Source organism: Labrus bergylta, chromosome 17 (genome assembly GCF_963930695.1).
Source record: "Labrus bergylta chromosome 17, fLabBer1.1, whole genome shotgun sequence".
NCBI lineage: Eukaryota > Metazoa > Chordata > Actinopteri > Labriformes > Labridae > Labrus > Labrus bergylta.
In genome coordinates this window covers 20,510,357-20,532,810 of record NC_089211.1, presented here as the reverse complement: position 1 = coordinate 20,532,810, position 22,454 = coordinate 20,510,357, and the positions used below count along the sequence as shown (strand labels likewise).

The 22,454-nt window shown below is 39.9% G+C and overlaps 1 protein-coding gene across 2 annotated transcripts in view; it reads right to left on the bottom strand.

Annotated features, from left to right (window-relative positions):
• Positions 1–22,454, bottom strand: part of rgs3a (regulator of G protein signaling 3a) — a 102,749-nt gene that overhangs the window by 70,865 nt on the left and 9,430 nt on the right. The window contains exons 4-5 of one of the 2 annotated variants that reach the window (XM_065965322.1): positions 21,888–21,931; positions 1,226–1,360 (exon numbers count right to left, since the gene is read on the bottom strand). In XM_065965322.1, coding sequence (XP_065821394.1) covers positions 1,226–1,360; positions 21,888–21,931 — 179 coding nt within the window. Of the gene's footprint in view, positions 1–1,225; positions 1,361–12,756; positions 12,873–21,887; positions 21,932–22,454 lie in introns of those variants that run through there. The other variant, XM_065965323.1, reaches the window with a different exon arrangement.

Below are 22,454 nucleotides of genomic sequence, written 5' to 3'. Positions count from 1 at the left end.
TGAAGACAAACTGAGCAAGAAGCTACTGGAGCAATACATGGAGCAGCTGAAGGGACAGACACGTATATCCATTCAGGACTAGAGTGGAAAGTATAAAGAACATTGTACCTAAATACATTTTGGTAAAAACTCACCCAGTTCCTACTGAAAGCTAATGTTCGACAACATCTGCTTCATGCCAAACATTTTAGACAACTCATTTGTGTTTCTTTCTTAAATCTTGTTTTCATTAAAAGTGGCCAAAAAATTCTTATTTGTTCAAAAGAATCCCAAAGTATGGGTTCAAGAGAAAACACAACAGGCAGCTGTTAGTACACACACAAAAAAAAAAAAAAAAAACACAGAGCAGAAGGCAAACTGAGCAAGTGGCTTATGACAAAGTCAGGCATTAAGCAGTTAAAGAGAAAGAGAGATGTTCCCTTAGAACGAGCTCTGTACTTGAATACATTCTGGGAAACCAAACCCACTTCCTACTGATTGTTAATGTTGCTCCATTTCTGCTTAAAGCGTAACTAAGCAATGCAATGGTTAACACTTCCGGCACTATTTTCAGTTTCTTTGAATAACTGGTTTTCCTATCAAGTGGTAAACCAAAAAACCTTACTGGGTAAAAAAAAAAAAATCATTTTCACAAAGCACAGGTTCAACTGTCAATAAGTCTCAAGGAAAGCTGTTACTGTCAACAACAAATGCTCAGAACACTAAGTGCTGCTCTGCTCAGACGCCCGTGTGTCCAGTGTAAACACACACACAACAAATACAGTTTACCAATATAGTCTTGACAGTAGTGAAGAAGAAACACAGTTTTTACTTGTGAGGTTCAGAAACAGGAGCCTCCTTTTTGCAGCCGAACCTGACTCTTTTGGCATCATTGAATAGAGCAAAGAAGGGCTTACACTTCCCTGAACTAACACTCCACTCAAGCAGTGCAACTAGTCTAACACAGCCAGATAAGAGGAAGCCTTAAAACTCGCCCCAAAGAAATGTTAGAGCTAAGTGGAAAATCGTAATGATGGTAATGCGAGCTGCAGGAAAAGTGTCATATGCTACTGACTGACTGTGTTTGCTTGGGAGTGTGTGATGTTCCCGGGGAAAATCTGTGATGGGGGCATGCCCAGAAATATGCATTCCCATGTGTTCATGCGTTTACTGATTCATCTTTAGCCTGAAATGGTCCCGTGTGTGTGTCCGTGTGTGTGTCCGTGTGTGTGTCCGTGTGCCGTACCTGTTCAAAATGTTGAATGGGAAGCTCCCTTCTGTGAAGCTGGAGCTGCTTGTCAATGTTGTCCTTCAGGCACTGACACACGCGGCGCTTCTGGTCTGCTGAATAGGCTTCCAGGCTGAGCAGGCAGTCACACTTCTAGAGACAGATAGAGAGAGAGAGAGAGAGAGAGAGAGAGAGAGAGAGAGAGAGAGAGGAGAGAGAGAGAGGAGAGAGAGAGAGAGAGTGAAGAGAGAGGAGAGAGAGGAAGATAAGCAAGAGGGGTGGAGGAAAAGACAGAGGGCAATTAGGCATCTACGGTCAGAGAATAAAAGAAGAAGAGTTTTCTGATAGCGGAAGGGTTCAAGATGGGATAGAGAGCAAAGTGGAGGTAAATTGTATGAATGGAAGGAATAAAGAAAAAGGCAGGGAGAGGTTTTGTACAATTGAGTGTATGTGTTATCTCTAATTGACACTGGCTCCACTGTTAGCGCCTGTGCTGTCATTGTCTGCTTGTTTCTTCTCAAACTTGTCTTTTTGCACGTTCAGTTGTCATCTAAACTTTGTTTTCATGACACCGCAGACTGTAAAGTGGCACGGCCCTCTGGGCAGCAAAAAAACACTAGCATTAGTGAAATTAGATAATGGCCAGTATCGACTTTTAGGCAGAATTTGATATGCTGACAAAACGACTACGTGACCAATGGCAAAATGGCAATCCTAAAAGAGAACAAATCAATACATCCTTGCTGGGAAGAACACAAGGATATTTGAAAACCACTGGTTAAGTTAGAATTGAAAAAGCTTGATCAGATAGCCTTTCACTCCAAATGGTACAAATATCCCTCGAGGGACTCTCCAGAATCTGTGTTTGATGTCACTGAGGGCCAGACCAAGTCTCCTAGTCTAATGGCCCCATTTGTAGTTTGGTAATAGTCCCATGTACTTTTGATAAAAGACCAATCTTGTAAAGGCAACAATGACTCTGTGGGATAAAACTGTGCACTGGCACTGTGGGAATATATCCCCAATCAGCCGTTGTAGCATTTTTGAGGTCAGGTAATGACTTGGGTGAGATGATTGGTTCTGACTTTGCCCAAAGGTGAGAAGTTGGGTTGAGGAAAGGGTTCCTCTGCACCAAACTTGTCTAACCATGTCTTCATGGACCTTGCTCTACACACGAGTCAAATCATGCAAGAACAACAAAGGGGTTTCATAAGCAGTTTCCACAAAGTTGGAAGTGCCCAGTGGGCTGAAATGTCTTTGTATCCTGTAGCAGTGAGAAGCTCCTTGACAAACAACACTTTAATCCATCCTCCTCCTCCAGACTTTACAACAGAAGCTTTGCATTTTGCAACCAAGATTTCTTCCCCCCCCCCAAAAAAAAAAAACTGTCTCATGATTTCTGAGGGAACTCCCCAAAGAACAGGTTCCTAATGATCTAGAGTTTTTTTTAGCAGCATACTTTACAAACTTTGATTGCACATTGATTTCAGGCTTGAATCTATCTGCTCCGCCTTGGCAACTTTTCCCCTGTGGATCAGCAGGCACAGTCCTGAAGTTAGATATAAAAGGCAGAGGTGACTATCTAGAGTGCGTAGCTACAAATAAATGGCGATTTTTTTAAAAAGTTGCTTCAGTGCTGGTTGGCGCTGATCACATTTTTGTTGCAGTACCACAATAAAAGCGCTCACGGTTGACCTGGGCTGAAGCGCAACAGAGCAGAGATTTCACCAACGGACTTGTGGGAAGGGTGGAATCCTATAAAAGTCTTTAATAGCTATATGACATGGCTATAACTTGGATTATTTGCCACTGTAGCAATCTACATGGCTGAAACACCTGAACTAAATAATGAGAAGGTGTTTGAACTATGTGCTAATGACACATTGGGATTTGGAGGATCCCACTGCCTCATAAAGAATAATGTTATTAAGTCAACATTGATATAGCACCCTGTAGTATAGCAAGTACTACAGTATCTACTAAAACATCCTCATCCACCTTTGTTGTTATGGCACTAAGGTATTTTCAGCTGAATAAAAGTTCCCGTGATTCCTCCCTTCTCTTATTTAAGAGACACATGAAAGGAAACCATTGTGCCCATATACCGTTTAGTTTTCTATTTTCCCCTCTCTCCAATTCGATTACTTCTATCTTGGTTGCTCTGCTTTCAGCGATGTCAGGAAAAACATTTGTGTCCTGACATTTTTTAGGCTCAAGTCAAGCTACTAATAGGACATTTCCATTTTGTGAAAGTCTTCAGAGACCGGCTACATCCTCGGGGCTTTCTTGACACTCTGTGCCATGCTCAGCCAAATAATGATGCTAGTTAATATGCCTGTTTCCTGGCTGCATAGGCTTTTTGCACGACATGCAGTGCAGCTATCACATGGACTGTCTCTGTCTCTTTCAATGTCACTCAATGTCTTGTTAAAGACAGGGGATGCTGCTGTTTGGGGGTCTATGTACAACAACACTAGTCAGTCCACCACTTCTGTCAAAACTAAAATATCTCAACATGGATTAGATGGATTGTAATGAGAATTTGAATCGACATCAGTGGTTCATCAGTGTTATATCCAAATGGTTTAATGCCCCTAAGACTTTTCCTATACAAGCTAGTTAAACCCAACCACTATCCAGAGAAGTGTCAACACTGAATGGATGGATTTGCAGAAAATTAAGCGAAGACAAATATGGTTGAAAAAAGATGCATCCAGATGATCTCTTTAAATAACCTTACTTTGATCATCATCAGGTAATATTTTGCCCAATACTGTGTCCAATATGATTTGTCTAATAACATAAAAACCAAACTTCTAATCATCATCGGCTTTTCAGGATTTATTCTAACTGGCAGATCTTAGCATGCCAATATATTATATTTGAATGATTTCCATGGATAGTAATACCATGTCAAGCATGTTAACATTCTGAAATTAACAATTACCCCAAAGCACAGCTCACAGTGCAGCCCCAGCATGCCCCTGGCCTGAAAAGTTAATTTTGTTTCAGAGAAGTGAACTGCATGACTACAGCTGAAATAATGTCACATCTGATCTGCAACGATACCCATCAACAGGAATTTGTGTCTGCTCTCCAACTAGATGAAAACAGAGGCAGACCTTTTAGAATTTTTTGCTAATGTAAGAAATAAAAACAGAGATAAACACTGCAGCAATCTGTGTCTGGCATCTTTCCCTCATCAGATAAATAGCAAAATAAGTCTTGGGCTATGAGGACTGAGATGTTAGGAGTTATTCTTCTTTATTTAGCAAACAGAATTCACTTTCTGACTAATTGACAACACTTGATTTCGTGGTCCCCTAGAGACATTTAAGTGACACTTCTTGGGCACATACCAAATTAAGATGGAGCTGTGTACAGTCTGAATCCCTTAGAAAATGACACCTACAGTCACACCACAAAGCCAGCTGACATTCAATCACATCTGACTAATGACACCCGGTAATGGCAGAGACATTTGCCAACAATACTCATTGAATTAAACAAAAATGTCTCTGTCTTCCACATCCTTCCAATCCTACTTTGTAATAATTTGGGATGAGTTATACTGTTAGACCTCCAACAAAGAATTGCTGCATAACACACATTTTCCCTGTTGACTCTAAAGCAGGGGTGGTCAACTGGCGGCCCGGGGACCACATGCTGCCCCCATCAACCCTCAACGTGGCCCTCAGGTCAATTTTTACATATCAATGAATTGGAAACATGAAGAAAACATGACAAAATCTGCCATGAAATCATGAAAACCAGAAATGTGTCCATAATAATATTACATCACTGGTATATGTAGAGTTAAATTTGAGACATAATTGACTGCTATCGTTTTTGTATTCTACAATTTGGCCCCTTGGCAGTGAGAATTAAATGAATGTTGTCCTTGCTGTGACCGAAGTTGCCCACCCCTGCTCTAAATGGTCCTGCCTTGGAGAAAACACATCTGTGAAGAAGCAGTTCTCTTTCCGAGAGGAATGTGTTTACCTGTAACATAACGCACTCCCCCAGCGTAAAAGTGCTGTACATACACATCACAGATTGGACATTTAACATACAGTCCTACTGTAGCTACATATTTACAGCAGAAAGTCAACCAGCTGGGCTCCCTGCTCTCTGAGTCATACAGAGACTCAGGTCTCAGAGCTAACATCCTAATCTTTCAAAGAGAGGAAGAGTGAATGTTTACACAGGCTGGGTGTGTAAATATGAGGCTGTGCATACCACACTGTAAACCCCTCACTGACATCATGTTACGGTGCGGTGTGTAAAACAAAGGAGGTGGACCCAAGTGCAGGAAAACCAAAAAATATTTAATTAAACAAAAAGGCCAAAGGCAACAAAAACGTACTTACAAAAGTTCAACAAAAAAACACAGCGATCAAAACCAGGGAGCCACAGAGGAGCACGAGCGAAAAACTGACATACCAACGAACGACATCCAGACTACATACAACAACATGCAACAGCAACCTACAACAATGAACTGACACAGATAAGACCAAATCATGACACATCATGCATACTTTGTCTTGGGTAAAGAAAGAAGAGGGGGAAATAACGGATGATGAAAGCTGTAGAATAGAATCGAGGCCACTCTTATTATTCGCAATGCACAATGATTGTTCTATTGTTTGTTCTTGTTTACAATAATAAAAATGTCTTCTGCTGTTCTGTTTTACAGAGACACAATCATACACATCATGATATTACATCACAATAGATAATCGGTCATGCCGCTCTATGAGTAAACTGTTGACAGCTGGTCACAGACCACATGTTTAAGGCAGGAATTGTCCTCAGCCAGCTGGAGCTTTCTATAATGTTGGCACTGTAATCTTTTTCACAGAACAGCTGTCTCTTAGATTTAACCAGATTTAAGAGCTACTTCATGTAAAGACTAAAGAGGCATACAGAATGTTTGCTTTTCATAAAGGAGAAGACAACAGTAACTTAATATCATTATTGGTGTTTTCAAACGTACTCCTCCATAACTCCATCACTCAACTTCATCCTGAACTTTTTCTGCCAGCATCCTTAAAATAAAATGTCTGAGTGGAGTCGGTGGGAGCTGATGTGTGAACACAGCAGGAAGTTTTCAAGAAAATTCTCTGGGATCTTTGTGCTCATATTTAAATGATGTAAATATGTTTGATCTGTTTTTAACTTCTATTTTTATATTTAATAAGTATGTTCCCGTCCCCTGTTTTCTGGAGCTGCTGTAATGCACAAATTTCCCCCACCTAGGGAAGCTGGTCTCTTTCTGCTTTCTAGTCCGTTCTTTTGAACTCGTTTTGTGGATACAGTGAATAGGTCCAATTACACATATTGAAACAAAAGCAACAACTTTCCTCATAGCATCATATGCTCTTGCCTCTTCCATAACTTCTGTGTCGTCATTTTACTTCAATCTCCTGCTGTGAGGGACATACGATTAAGAATAAGATTTCAGGGCCTGTCCCGAAAATGCCTGGAAATTTTCAGGGCCTGCGTGTGTAAAAAGGGATTAAGTTATCTCATAAATAACATAATTTACTATGTTTGGATTTAAATCCCCTTCAGCATTGGACTGTTTTCATTCTGATGGGAATTCATTGGAATTTCCCAAACTCTGCAGATGCAGGTCATTGGGGATTTGTATGTTAAGGTCATTTGGCTTCTTGGTATTTAAAAGCTTCCGGTCAGCGACCCAGACTGTGCCCACAAGCTACCCTTTAACAAGACAATTCATAATATGTCAGTTTCAGCAGCAGAGCCGAAATGGTTACCCAAAAACAGTATTAGCTCAAATAGCTAATTGTCCCCTTATGATGTCACCAGATTTTCTTCCCCCTGTTTATAAATCCCCCCATCCAGGAGATAAACATGGGAGCTAATGAAACAAAATTCAATGAATGGCTACTGGCTTGCTGTGGAGTAGCTAAAAATACAAGCAGCATTTCCCCTTAATCAGATTGATTAAAGTGCTCCTTGGTTGAAGCCCTCCCCCTGAGCCATCTGGCAGCTGAGTTTTCACTGTGTCACTGGACTGCTGTCAACACAGCTCACCTAAGCTGTTTCACTACAAGTTAGCATGGTTTCACTCACAGCTAATGTACGCTCAAGCAGAATTGTATTGACATTTTCTGGTGGAAATGACCTGAGTGTAATGTTTTTTATCATGTTTTGCATTCTGATCATGTAAAGAAGAACAAGACTTTTTTGGGAAATGAGCCTATTCTTGTTTATGCCTCAAATAAGATGAGAAGATAAGTAACACTAATGTCTATAACCTAGATATATATTAGCTACCAGCTGATAAGCTTAGCGTAGCATAAAGACTTTATGCATGTAAGTCCCAGAATATTCTCGGTCAAGACTGGGAACTTCCTGGAGTCCAGTCATTACCAAAGAGGTTTCCACCAGATTTTAGGATGTAATTTCTCTCGCCAGATAAATATTCATATAAATAACACTTGAATTAATGTATGCTTAAAATAAACCAAATGTAAAATGTTAACAAGCCTCAGTGTAACTGGGGATTTTTTTTTATAACCAAAGTAGTTGTCTCCCCTGCTTCCAGTCTTTATGCTAAGCAAAGCTAATAAGATACTAGCTTTACTATTTAGCTAGTAATATTTATCTTACAGACATGAGAGAGGAATCAATCTAATTACCTATCTCTGAGAAAGTGAATATGGCGGTTATTCTAGTCTGATAAGAATGAATGGTTTATATTTGACAACTGATAATGCTGATGTTCAAAATAATTAGCTTGGAATGCTTGCACTTTTTGTACACTAAATTGTGAATTGAAGTGTTTGCAAATAAGCAACCATGAGCCACTAACTCATCCCAATATTTTTTTCTTCCCGTTGTATTTGCACCTGTTTCAGACATTTGATCCGCTCTTGAGTTAAACTCAATTTGATCTGAAACACATTGAAATGTTTTGAATGCACAGATGGGAGTCAGAGCTGGCTCACTTCTTAAAGATAGATTGTAAACAAACCATGAAAAAGTACACAGCAAGAGAGTTATTCAGTCACTGAGAAACGTACCAAAGAACGCTGAATCTTTTTCGCTCTATTGTCCCCGCCACCGAAGATGAATGCACTAAAATGAGAACACATGAGAATCCTCAAAGTGGCAATTGTAATCTCTACAAGGCAGTAAAAAAGGTCTTAAGAAAGACATAATGCCACCAAATGCACTTTACAGAAGCATGATCATGATAGTCATAGTCAACTTGGGCGCATAGGCGTTTGAAATACTGTAAATCTTTAAAACTGCTTTTCAAATACTTTATCGAAAAAGAGTAAATGAAACGGTTATAGAGATGATGAAATAAATCATGTCAAAGGCCTTTAATGTCAAGTGTTTAACCTTGTTCTTCAGAGGGTTTTTTTCAATGGAAAGCCCCTTTATGCATTACACTGGGCTTTATCACACCCCATCATCTCTGCTGTGTTCTTTTGGATTTCACTTCAAAGCACTGCAGCATTGTAACTGTAGCTTTTAATTGGATTGCGGCTTCCAATTAGTGAAGTGTAAAGAAAAGCTAATGATTGGCAAGCTACTAACTGGCTCTTAATCCAGTTTGTCCTCACTACAGTAATTGGCTGTGCAATCAACTTATCAGTCTTTTCCTCTACATAACTTCTGTATTATCATTGTTGTTTTTTATTCCTACTCACAGCTCATATTGGTCCGTCATTTGTGGACATATTGAAATACCCCATAACTTATATTGGAAAGATTGCTATGACGCATCTTATTTTTGATAGATGTTAAAAAAAAGTTTGTACATATTAAGCTTCCCTCTTTGGAAGAATTTTCACAACTTTGGGAGATCCACTACATTCCTCCTGCAGGACCAAGCTTCAATTGGTAGAGTACATATGTACGTATATCTTTCAGTTAAGTGTCTCACCAGCTGTATTCCAGCCTTATCCTTTCATTGCTAAGCGCTGCTCCTGTAGCCTCGCTACCTCGACTACTGCAATGGAACGAGCAAACTATTATTTTAGAGATGATTTGAAGTTTAAAAGTGTATTACTCGGCCATCTTGTTTAAATCATGGGATAAGTTGGGCCTAGAAGGATGGACTGGATGGATCCTTAGTGGCGTGGAAAATGAAGGACCCATTTCACTGCTAAATTTGAAGGAGCCTTCGAAATGAGACAGCCACTGTGACTCAATCTGACTATTTAAGGATGCAGCCCCTGAACTGGGACACAGTTTTAAATATTAGAATTGCCATGTTAGCATTTTGAAGTATTGCTATGTAAAAATAAAGCCATATGAAGCTGCTAGCGTGTAGCTTCTTAGTTGTTTTTCCCCTATGACCATATAAATACAGATGTTTAAAATATGAAACAAGAAGACTTCATTGGACTACATCAAGTTTTGTAAGCTCAGGGTGAGGTAATCGCCAATGGTGTCCATGCACGAAGGTCCCATGACCACAATAAATAAGGGTGGAAAAAGTGTATCCCTGAACCTGGGACTCTATATAATTACCAAAGGCCAATGGCTGGTGATGAAAGTGTGATATTTTAAAATACCTGCCTATGTACAATATTGTGTAATCTAAAACATAACAACTTGGTTCATATTAGACCCTGTAATGCTTCAGTGCTTGGGTTCTGGTTTAATGCTTGATATAACATGTGGTCTGGTGATGGTGTTATTGTCGATAATCTGCAACGCACACAAACAAAACAGGTTTTACATTCCGCAAACATAACCAGCATAAAATCAAAGTTTCATTTTATTTCAGGGGCTTTTGTCTTCCCCCCTTCATCTATTTCTGCTTTGTTTCTGTGGTTTCCAGCTCAAAGCTCCTATGTAGCTTGACTGAACAAAACAGTCATGAAAAACAACAAGAAAAGTTGAGATCCTGGCCAGATTCCGTCTGTGTAGCCACTGGGGAGGATGATAAGCACATGACACGGCCTAGAGGAAGTTTTCTGAAGTCATGTAATGGTTTACGCAGGAAAGACTTTTTCATTAAGCTTTGACTCTTTTTATAGCAACAGTAGTTTTCCGTGTTTTCTCTCATCATTAACATTGCCCAGACAGTGGGTTCATTGTTCATTCGCCTTTTTTCACCCCCTTGCCTTTTTGTTGTTTGTACCAATTGTGGTTTCATTGCATAAGCATCAATGCACTATTTTAAGAGCTTGTCATTCAGCATTGTGTACGTAAGCTGTGTTTTTTTTTTTTTTTTTTTTTCACACTGAGTTTGAGATTTTGATATTTTACTGAGGACATGCATGATCAAGAATGTTAGTGTAGTCATGAAAACCTTTCATTGTTACTTAACAGTTAAATACTGTTTGTACATGCATACCACTGGAACAGAAAAATAAATCATGAATTTGGAATTACATCTGGGCTCTTTCCCATAAAAGTCAGTGAATAATTCAGAAGCCGATTACCATTCGCCCAGCACCTGACGCAGCAGGGAGATTAACCATAGTTCAGTGCAGCTCGGGAGAATACTTTATTAACTTAAATCAATGATGCTGGATAAGTTGTTGGGGGTCATAGATCTCATATGCAATCATATCGGTTAGATGGAGGCCTTCATATTTGGATGTATAGCCATTGTCAATACACTCCTGCCAATTTATGCTGGCAAACTAAATTAGAAAAAAAAAGTAAAGTTCACTTTAAGTTGTGGCCAAACTGAAATGAAGAGGGCGCATTTCAGTCTAATCAAACCCCTGAGAGGCTGGTCCAGCCTTGACCACGTTATGGATGGCTGCCATAAAGAAGGTATTTTGCTGACAAGAGCCCCCAAGTGCCTATCATTCACACCCTGCTTTCAGACATTAAGCCACAGCCTGTTTGTGAGGCAGTCAATGATGCCCCTGAAACGCAGACACAAATACATGCAGAGATGTATAAAAGGCATACTGTCCTCTATATGTATGCACATATGGCAAACAAGCACTTATATGTGGACACTATAGAGATTCTTAAGATGTCTTCTTTGTCATGGAAAATGTGTCTCCACTTGAAGTAATCAAATCAAAGCGGCACTATTATCGACAGTGTCTACAAACGTCACAAGGACGTCACCCTGGGCATAATAAACCGAGAACAATCTGACATTTTATGGTGCGGACCCCTTGCAGAAAAAAGACTATTTGTATGCACAACACCATGCTTTGTATGCACAACACCATGCTTTGTAAGCCCGATCACAGCGCTCCCTCGCTGTTCGACGGCCTACACGCAAGCCATCACACTGTGATTTCACCTAGTTTGGCTATGCCTCTCTGCGCCACATCCCTTCATTTCATCTTCACAATCACCACTTTCTCTATGATGTCTCAGGTTTACGAAAGCTCATTCAGAACCGATAACTTCACAGTGTGTGTTAATTATGACTTGCATGCATGGTTCAGTATCGGGAAAGGCTTCAAACATATGATCATTGACGGAGTATAACTCTGATAAAGCACATGGGTTGAGATGACATTAGTAGTTTTATTCATTAGTGCTGTGCTGTGTAAGTAGAAATTATTCAAGATTTGGTGGTCATTAGTGTCGACTGCATTTCACCAATTAGACACTAATGGCTACAGTGGCAATTTAGGGGAAATGGATATGTATGAATGACCACACACTTAAGGGAATTCTCAGCTTTCACTTTTGGACACCATTAGAAGAAGCATATTTATACAGCAAGTATTGATACAGTTTACACTTTTTGCATACTTTATTAATCCCAGGGGGGAAATTCAGGATTTACACTCTGTTATTAAGAGACGTGCTTCACACACATAGTACCGAATTACACACACATGCACTAGGTCAACAGGACCTACTGACATGCCTTAATGGATATATGTCAGAGTGGGGCTGCTACACTGCTAATCAGCAGCAGAGCTGTTGGGGTTTCGGTGCTTTGTTCAAAGGCACCTTGGCCGGCAGGACTCTGGAAGTGACCTTCAGCAACCAGACCAATCTACATATTTGGAACTGGTGACCCTACATCCCTACAGACTTAGCTACTGCCGCCCAAAAATCAGCGTTTAACACAAGATATGATGTAACCGTTGTTATGATAACCTCCGTGACCAAAAAGAAGTCATGTGGCTTTTCCATTTGAGCCAACGCAGTAACTTTCTGTAAGCTCTAAATTGAATTCATTATCAGACAAATTAGTGTAATGTTTTTTACACAACTTATTAAAGATTGTGAATAGTTACATTTCAGTCAAAAAGAGAAGCATTAAACAGCCATGAAGTCATCTTCTTTTCATAACTCCCACTTTAAAGCATAAAGACGTCAGCAGTCGCATTGAAGTACATAACTTCAATGAGAAAAACTGAAAGAAAGGAATGCATTTCAGCCCAAGGCTTTCTTCAGCAATTCACCAACTCCCATTTTCCTATACTTGTAAAGCATATTTTACTACTTCTGAAAAATATAAAGTTCCGTACTTTAATGCCGTTGACCTTCATAGTGAGAAAAATGCCGCCCATCATCTCTAAATCACTGAATGAAGCCGAAACAGAATCATCGTCAGTCACACTTACATCTCCAGAGTCGGATAGCAGGTGTCTCTGTAGAGAACTCGCCTCCCTGGTGAACCGTTTCTTAGGCCCGACCCGGTCCGATAAGTTTCCCATGATTACTCTTAGTTGAAAGCTGATGCACTCGGCTGGTCAATGATCTCATCCAGTGTCAGAGTACTGTCTGCGTTTTTCGTTTACCTACAAAACGCTTTCTTTCTTCCTCTCCTCCTGCGTCACTGACACACTTAAACACACAACACACATTTGACTTTCCTGAGACACAATTCATCCACCATCCTTCATCTCACCCCACACACACACAGATGCACACACAAACACACACTTTATTTAAATCTGGGTTAGATCACTTCCATTTTGAGCAAGTGCTATAATAAGATGACCTCCACAGATGGAGGAGAAGGGCAGGCGGAGACAAAAAGAGGCGAGTGGACCGTGACAGTGTGAGATGGAAGAAAAGATTGACATTGTTAACTTTGCCAAAGACAAGGTGATGTTTTCTGAAGAATGAAAGTGCAATTTTACCCAAATGTATGCTTCAGTCTTTTCACTACTTCCTGCACAGACGGATCATTTCAGGATGAGGATGCTTACTTTGAAAAAGAAACTAGGGCTGCACAATTATTCCCAAATGTATGTGAGCATTCGCTATAAAAAACATTGCAAAAGCTTTGCAACAAATCAGAACAATTATTTTATGCAAACAAGCAATTCTTTCACACTCATAATGACGGAATTCTTCCGGTTGCATGGCTACCTCAGGACGGCTACTAAATGGTTCTTTTACACCATTTTGATGCAGTACGATGACGCTTGAACTCTGTATCCACCCTCAGATGAATTGATGCCAGTTTAGTTGTAAAAGTTGTTTGCTTTATTTTGGATTCAGGGTGGTTATGTTGGAAAAAAGATATTGGGTGAAACATGAACAGCAGAAAGACAAAAACACTATGAGCTAAAACTTAAATGCTCTGTCGTTACTTTGTGTTTATTCATCACACTTCATCTATTTACAGTTGCAAGAAAAAGTATGTGAACCCTTTGGAATTTCTTAGTTTCCTGATTAAATTGGTCATCAAATGTTGATCTTCATCTAAGTCTCAACAATAGACAAACAGTCTGCTTAAACTAATACCACACAAACAATTATATGTTTTCATGTTTTTGTTGAACACAACATGTAAACATTCACAGTGCAGTGTGGAAAAAGTATGTGAACCCTTTGGCTAGTGACTTCTCCAAGAGCAAATTGGAGTCAGGAGTCAGCCAACCTGGAGTCCAATCAATGAGACGAGATTGGAGGTGTTGGTTAAAGCTGCCCTGCCCTATAAAAAACACACTCCAGCTTTGAGTTTGCTACTCTCAAGAAGCATTGCCTGATGTGAACCATGCCTTGCACAAAAGAGCTCTCAGAAGACCTACGATTAAGAATTGTTGGCTTGCATAAAGCTGGAAAGGGTTACAAAAGAATCTCTAAAAGCCTCGATGTTCATCAGTCCACGGTAAGACAAATTGTCTATAAATGGAGAAAGTTCAGCACTGTTGCTACTCTCCCTAAAAGTGGCCGTATGGTGGAGGGGGCATCATGGTTTGGGGCTACATCAGGGCCTGGACAGATTGCTATCATCAACGGAAAAATGAATTCCCAAGTTTATCAAGACATTTTTCAGGAAAACTTTAGGTCATCTGTCCACCAATTGAAGCTCAACAGAAGAGGGGTGATGCAACAGGACAACGACCCAAAGCACAGAAGTAAATCAACAACAGAATGGCTTCAACCGAAGAAAATACGCCTTCTGGAGTGACCCAGTCAGAGTCCTGACCTCAACGCGATAGAGATGCTGTGGCATGACCTCAAGAGAGCGATTCACACCAGACATCCCAAGAATATTGCTGAACTGAATAAGTTTTGTTAAGTGGAATGGTCCAAAATTCCTCCGGACCGTTGTGCAGGTCTGATCTGCAACTACAGGAAACATTTGGTTGAGGTTGTTGCTGCCAAAGGAGGGTCACCCAGTTATTAAATCCAAGGGCTCACATACTTTTCCCACCCTGCACTGTGAATGTTTACATGTTGTGTTCAATGAAAACATATAATTGTTTGTGTGGTATTAGTTTAAGCAGACTGTGTTTGTCTATTGTTGAGTTGGATGAAGATCAGAACACATTTTATGGCCAATTTATGCAGAAAACTAGGACATTCCAAAGGGTTCACATACTTATTCTTGCGACTGTATAGCTATGTGGCAATATTGAACAATGTTATCTCACACAGCATTATTTTTTTTTTAACATATATTTGAAGAAGTTTCATGTAAAACAAAACAAGAGTTTAAAGTTGGGGCGCTCGTGGCTAGTTTTAGTGTGCAGATGAACAGAAGCTACAGTCCATAAGCAGGCGACCCATGTTTGATTCCAACCTGTGTGATATCACTCTCTCTCTCTCTCTCTCTCTCTCTCTCTCTGATGTCCGACACTATCCACTGTCCTCTTGGCATAAAAAAAGCACAAAATAAATCTAGCTCTACATCACTGTTAACCTCACCAGAGAACAGAGGTCTGTGTGGGCACAGCTGAGATGTGGTCTCCTTTTCCTGCCGTTGGAAATATAATCGTTTCCACTCAACTCCAGAGGAGGCTTAAAAAGTGTTCTGTGTGTGATCTGGGATAAGTGCTATATGAAATGCTCTTTTTGTTCAATTGCCCTTTGTATCGCAGTGTAAAACATCAGCTATTGACATGTACTGCCATGTACTCTTTTTTTAGTTTGTCTATTTTGTTCCTCAGCATTATAAGTCCGTGTGGGCTTGGCACCTCTGTTGGTGTATGACACATAAAAGAAATTAAGTACTACTACATCATCATGCAAGTATTAAATTAACACAGTGGAGAGTTATAATCCACAGTAAATGAACATTTCTATCTAGTTTTTGCACCTGCACATATAGTGGTGAGTTCTGCTGCATGAAGTTTGAATCAGTTAGAAAAGCTGTATATGGAGATATGTAGAAGACACATAATATCTCTGTATGGTTCCTTGTTAGTCAGATTTCCAGTTTTGGTCTCCATAGATTTCTACTAAAAGTACAGTAAACATTCTGGTTTAAATCAGATCAATAAATGTTTGGGTGAAACCATCACATGTTGAGTTAAGCTAAACCTGTAAATACAATAAAGTATACATGTGAAGGAGCCTGGAGTGAAAATGTTGCCCAATGCAGGACAATGGTAAAAAAAAATATACAAGGGCAATAAAAAGGTTGAAGGAGACTAGCTGGAAACAGTTCTTTGAGATACTTGAACTTACTCTAATTTCAAGGTCCACATGACCATGCCGTGAAAATAAAGGCATTTTAATTGTTTAAAGAGTGCCTTGGAGTGTTTCTTGTTTTTATCTGTGACTGTTTGCATGCCTATCCAAAGAGCACCTCAAACCTAAACACCTTTTTTAAGTCCAGGTGGGGCTCCTTTCTACATATTTAACCATTCTTTTTTTTAATCTTTGCTTTCTCTTCCTACTTTATTTTAAAAGTCAGAAAAGACACATTCACTGAACTTATTTCCTCATGTGTTTTCATATCTCTCCTTGTTTTCCTCTTCTAGGATGGAAGAGGATGTTAAAAGACTTTGTGGCGGACACATCTGGCTCCCTGATGTGTTTGTGGGTGATCTTGACAAACATTTGCTGTCTTAATGTTTTACTCTCAAGTTTCTTTCCTGGTAGAAAACACTGAATGAAATTCTAAGTACAAACCTTTTATTATAAGTGGAGAGGTGAGGGGGGATGGGGGTTATAAGGAAGTTTACATGCCCGTGTAAATGTTTGCACAAAAGTATACACACAAATAGTTTCTTTTGAGGTATTTGGTGTGACTCATGATCGGTTACATAAGACTTCAGATATCTTGCATAAGCATGGAAGACAAACTCGTATGGAAGCAATCACACGATAACAGACGTCTAAATTAAAGTTCCTGTTGCCAAATTTTGCTTTGTGACGATGTTGGCGCCCCCTGTTGACCAAAAGTAAAACTCTTGATCTTGTCCTGTACAGGCTGAAGAAGTGTTTTCTGTACACATCTTCCTTTTATTCTAACTACCAAAAATGCATCACTCACTGTGAATATTTACTGGGAAAATCTACTTTATTTTTAAAAAAGTGTGTTGCTTCCATGTGCTGTACATGACCTTGTCTGACGCCGACCCCTTGGTAGTAATTTTAATCATCAAAAACTGTTATAAAGAGTGTGTCTTGTTTCCGATGATCTCATTTACTTGTGTTGCTCATACAGAGATATCAGTTTTGATTTCAGTCTGTTTCATAAGCAGCTAAAATCTCCTCAAAGGGGCTTTAAGAGCAGGCAGAAACACACAGCTTTATTTAGTGTTCATTATGTAAGTCTGTAATTAAGTTTTAGCTCTAATAAGGCAGGAGGGTCTATTAAATAAAAAGTGGGGTAAAAGTCTTCTAGGCAAATGCAACGCTTAACTTAAATCATGCGGTTTGCAATAAGCTTGCTAATTCTGTCCACTTCTTTGTGTTTGTGTGTGTGTTTCCATGTCTGTGACCTTTGCACAGACAGGCCAGAAAGAGCAATTCAATTAGAGTCCATCACATAACCCACGTCTCCGACTGGGTGAACACAACACAGCACGCGCACTAACACAGAGCAGCGTGAGCGTGGGTTCAGGGTCCTTCAATCACTTCAAACGTGTCTTCATCTTCTCTGATCATCAGAGCACGACAGTCCCGCTATTCAAACCCCAGCGGACGTTCTCCACCTTATTTGAAAGCTACAAAGGAGCTCACTTTGAGGTTACCTTAATAACTGAGAACAGCAAGAGACAAAAAAGAGGCTTCACTAAATATTAGGGGATTTATTAGCATCTTTTTTTAAACTAAAATTTGGACGTACTTCAATCAATAAATGGATTCTCTACCAGTGCTTGTACACTGGGACAAGGACAATAGATGATTTAGTTAAAACTGTAGCTCGACTTGACTGTCCAAGGCGAACTTACTGACCGTTTACATTGACGCTAAATAAAGTGATCCCCTGCGTACACATGTTGTACATCAAGCGTTTTATCAGCATGAAAACATTTTGACATGCGCAGAGTCTGTGTTGCTGTACGTCTGTATTTGATTAGGATCCGATGGATTCCTGCATCGTTCAACTTTTCATGAACTGGTTTGAACAAACTCCGAGTTTCTTTTCTTTCTGACATCAAGCCAGAGTTATTTATAATCTCCAGGAAAAAAGTCACGTCGGACCAGTTTTGTTTTTCTCCTGCTAGATTTTTTTATCCATTCCGGCGATAATGAAAGTGGGAATTGTTAAGGTCACAAGGGGAAGATGTGTGCAATTATCAAACTATTAGTCCAACCAGGAAGAAACAATTAGATCAACTGTTAACATTGATATTGATCCTTAGAGCAGAGAACTCGAATGTAAGAATGGGCCGCATCGGAACCAGTCTCTTGAACTGTTTCTCATGAAGCATTTATCTGATCAGTCCACGGAAACATAACCGTGTGTGAAGAAGCAGCAGCAGAAAAGAAGCCTGATTTAACATGGAACTGCTTAACTGAGTGAACCTCCAAATAAAACAACATCTGCTTTTTCTATGTTCTTGTTGTTGTTGTTGTTGCCATCATAGCAAAATAACCGACCGGAAATCAGTTCTTCTTTGCTTCCCTAAAATAGAAGAGGGAGAACAGATTCCCAGAGAAAAAAAAACAAAACATTTTCTGGATCATTTCACATTGACTGATGGATGAACTCACCAACACCTGAGGCATTTACCGATACTGTTACCGGTAGTGAAATAAGTCATAATATTAAAAACCTTGAGGCACATTATGTTCAGTGTTTCTTATTTCTGCACCTCCTGAGAAATGAGAGCTACAGTAAGAGAGAAGCATGCTGCGTTTCTTTGTGGCTCCCTGAGGTAAGAAACGAACTGCTGACAGGTGTATCAAATATAATAGATGAGACTGCACTTTTTTACGTGTGTGTGTGCGCATTTGACACAAAGGATGGAGGGCTGAGTCCGACAAGGGGAGAGAGAGTAGAATGACGCGGGTAAAACTTAACTTTAAACAAGCACACACACACAAAATCTCTGTACTGTGTCCCTGTCAGTCATCAGGCTGTCATCTAGTCGGCACTAGTTTCATATTTTTGGGATCATCTGTGCGAGGCTGCGTCAGCTGAGGTGTTTTCAAGCCTCAGGTGTCAAAGTGTCAGTAGTCCACACTGCTGCAGAGGGGACGGGCAAATGTGAGATGTATTTGTTGTATATTTGACTTTTTTTTTTTTTTCAAACGCTGCAAATAACAAGCAGCTTCAAAGAGAAAACTAAATCATGATTTTATAAAGGAAACAATTCAGTCACAGAAAGTAAGATGTGTCATGCAGAATCCCAAATCTGCGTCAAACCGTCTCCTTTTCTCCTGCATGGTGTCTTACGTAAGAGATTCTATTTATATTTGTTCCCTAATTGGATAGACTGAATAACTTTTTTTTCCAGCCTGTGGGACAAACATCAGGCCTCCTCTCATTCTGTCTGGAATTTGGGTTGGAAAAAAAAGAAAAAGAAAGAGTTCCTCTTAAAAGATTCATAAGCCGCTAATGAGGTTATGAATTACATTTCAAAGCAAAAAAGAAACTTGTGTGACGTCATGTGTGCGTGTGTGTCTGCGACAGGAGGGGCTGCGGTATAAATAGTTGCTCAGTGTAAAAAGATTATCGGAATGAAAAGAAGACATTTGCAGGCGGGACAAATTGCAGACGAGACACAGAAGTTGGACAGAAAAGCGGCCCTTAAGCTATGAAGTTATTTTAACTTATAAAACACCGAGACAATCAATGTTGAGTTTTAGAGTGTGTGTTTTGAAAAGCTCCACTTACATGAAACAGTTCCCTGAAGACCAAAAAGAACAGATTGTCTTTTTCAAATTGTTTTGAGAAGAGGTGGATTAGCCTCGTTTCACAGATTCACATGATACGTGTGAGTGGAACATTTTCAGTCGATTATATTTCTTATACACATTCTTAGGGATGGGAATCTTTGGATGTCTCACAAGTCGATTCAGAATCTATTTTAGATTCAAAACAATTCATGGATCCATGGATTCAAAGTCTATTTTTGAATTAGTACAAACTTCAGGATCTACTCCAGTCATCTGTGGGACTGGCTGAATTTCTTGCTGCTCCATTTGGCTTTCTACTGAGTTAAAGAACTAGCATTAGCGCTTAGCATGGAGTGACTGATTAGCCAATAAAAAAGATTCTTGGAAGTGATGAATCGATTTAAAGAATCTCAAATTTTACATAAAACGATTTTTTTCCCCCACCTCCACACATTAGCGTGACAAAGTTGTGGGGTAGAGATTGAGGGAGTAGACTCCAGAGAGGGTGTAACAGCTCGAGAGATTCACGTGGGACCAGGAAGAAGAGTATATGAGAAGATGGAGGCAAATGACGAGGAGGAGTGATGATGAAAATCTTACATGGCGACACAAGAGTGTAATAGAACCAGCAGCTCATTCCCTCACTGCACACGTCTATATAAAAAACAAAATGAAATCATCCTGTAGAGCAGCAGTGGGAAAGGGGGGGGGGGGGGGGGGTGTCAGCTGAAGAGACAGGGAGAGAACAACACAACCTGCAAACATGCTCATTAAGTGCAGCAGAGCTGTCAGGACTGAAGACATTTCCACAGCTGGAAAACAGCCAAACGGGCTCCAAAACTATCACATCCTATCACATCTGTCCTGTCAAGTGTGCGTCAGATCACAATCACATGGAGCTTGTTTCTGCCTGCTTCCCAGCAGCGTGCTTTAGTGCTGTCTGTTTCCTCCGGCCCAGCCTATTTGAGTGAAACGGAGCCATTGTTTTTCCTCATCTTTAAATTCACTGGCTTAACATTATTAAAAAAACTAACGTGAAGAAAGGCAGTGAATAAGAAAACAACAGAAACTTTCAGGGATTTGAAAGAAAATGGTCTACGGAGCCCCTTAAGTCCCTGAAAGTAAAAAATAAAATATCTTGTCTTGTGTGCACAAGATATTTTTTTCTCTTTTTGGGACTTCAGGGAATTCGTAGAAATTCCTATTTTGCAACTTAAGAACGTCATTTTGCATACAATGTGATATTTCATAAATGTTTCTTTTGACTCAGAGATTCTAGTCTTAAATCATTTAAGATCCTCTTGTGACTATCTTATCTTTGTCACATTTCCTCTCACGGTTTCTCCTTTGCTCTGTTGATCTGGTACAGAACGCTGCAGGAGTCGCATATCTCAGTAGAGCGTTCAATCATAACCATTAATCCGCACGTTTTTCAAAAAACGTATTAAAACTAAACTTCTCAGAAAAGCTAAAACGTTGACGTACATCCTCATGATAAAAAGTTAAGTTGGAGACAGAAACCATGTTTGAGAGAAATGTATTTGATGTGTATTTGTATTCTGAAAAGTTTCCCCGATGATCCATCTGTTAACATGGAGGGGGGCGGAGCCTGGAGCCTGGAGCCTGTCAGACCGAGTCCGTAATCATGTTTATTGCTGTTGTAAAAATGGGCATTTTAGAATTTAGAGTGTGCATGTGACTAACAGAGATTTGGCTGTGAGCCTCTAGTGGACACTCGAGGAACTGCAGGGTTTTGCTCTTTCTGCATTTCTTCATACTTCAACAGCAGAGGTTGCTGCTTAGGTGTGAACATGGATCACTCTATAAATAGATCAGCCCTAACTCTGATAAAGATGATCAAACAGCTTAATATAAATCATTTTTTTTACATGAATAATGAATAAAAATTAAACTTTGTCACATTTAAGATCAAAAATCTTTAGCATTTTCTGTCGTGAGATACGTACAAACATTTTGTGCGTCTAATGCATGTTGTTTGTGTGACAGAGAGACAGGCCTGAGGAGCATACACAGGAAAAAGACATTTTCATTAGAGCTTTCTGCTAATCCTTGTGTCTTCCATGTAATGTGATTTCCACCAGAGTCGATTGCCCCTCCAGCTCACAGACAAAATAGGCTGTTCACGTTAGACCCACATGCTTTTACCTCTTATACTTTCAAACAGACACTCACACACACACACACCCCTTCCTCTTACCTCTGTCATGTGTATAAGGTAGAATCTCAGCTCTTCAGAGTAGTCTGGAAGACAGAAAACAAAAACATTCCTTTATCTTTCACATCTGTCCTCTGTTTCTTTCTTTCTCACTTCCTTCCTTTCTTTCTGTACATAAACCAGCAGCAGCTTTGATTTCCCATTTTGATTTTGCCAAAACACTTCCATTGATGGAAGGCTTTTACTTAAGGTCGGCCTCACAGACATCCTCCCATAATGCACTGCAACATCCCTCTCTGAGACGGGCCTGTGGGTCTGCAGCCAAGACAAATGGTTTTAATTGAGTGACCTGAAGAAACGCACGCTCACACGTACACCCATATGATATTGTTTACTGTTGTATTTCAGGTTAGCGTGCACACACACAAGCACAAACACACACGCATACACACACAAGCCCACACTATGACTGACAGACAATCCTTCTGCCTCGGGGCGAGACTCAAAATGATTAAATAAGGTACAGAAAGACAGGAATCCTCCGTTCCAACCTCCTTTTTCCCGTCCCTCCGTCTATCTAAGCCTATCCCTCTTTCATTCAATCAATGA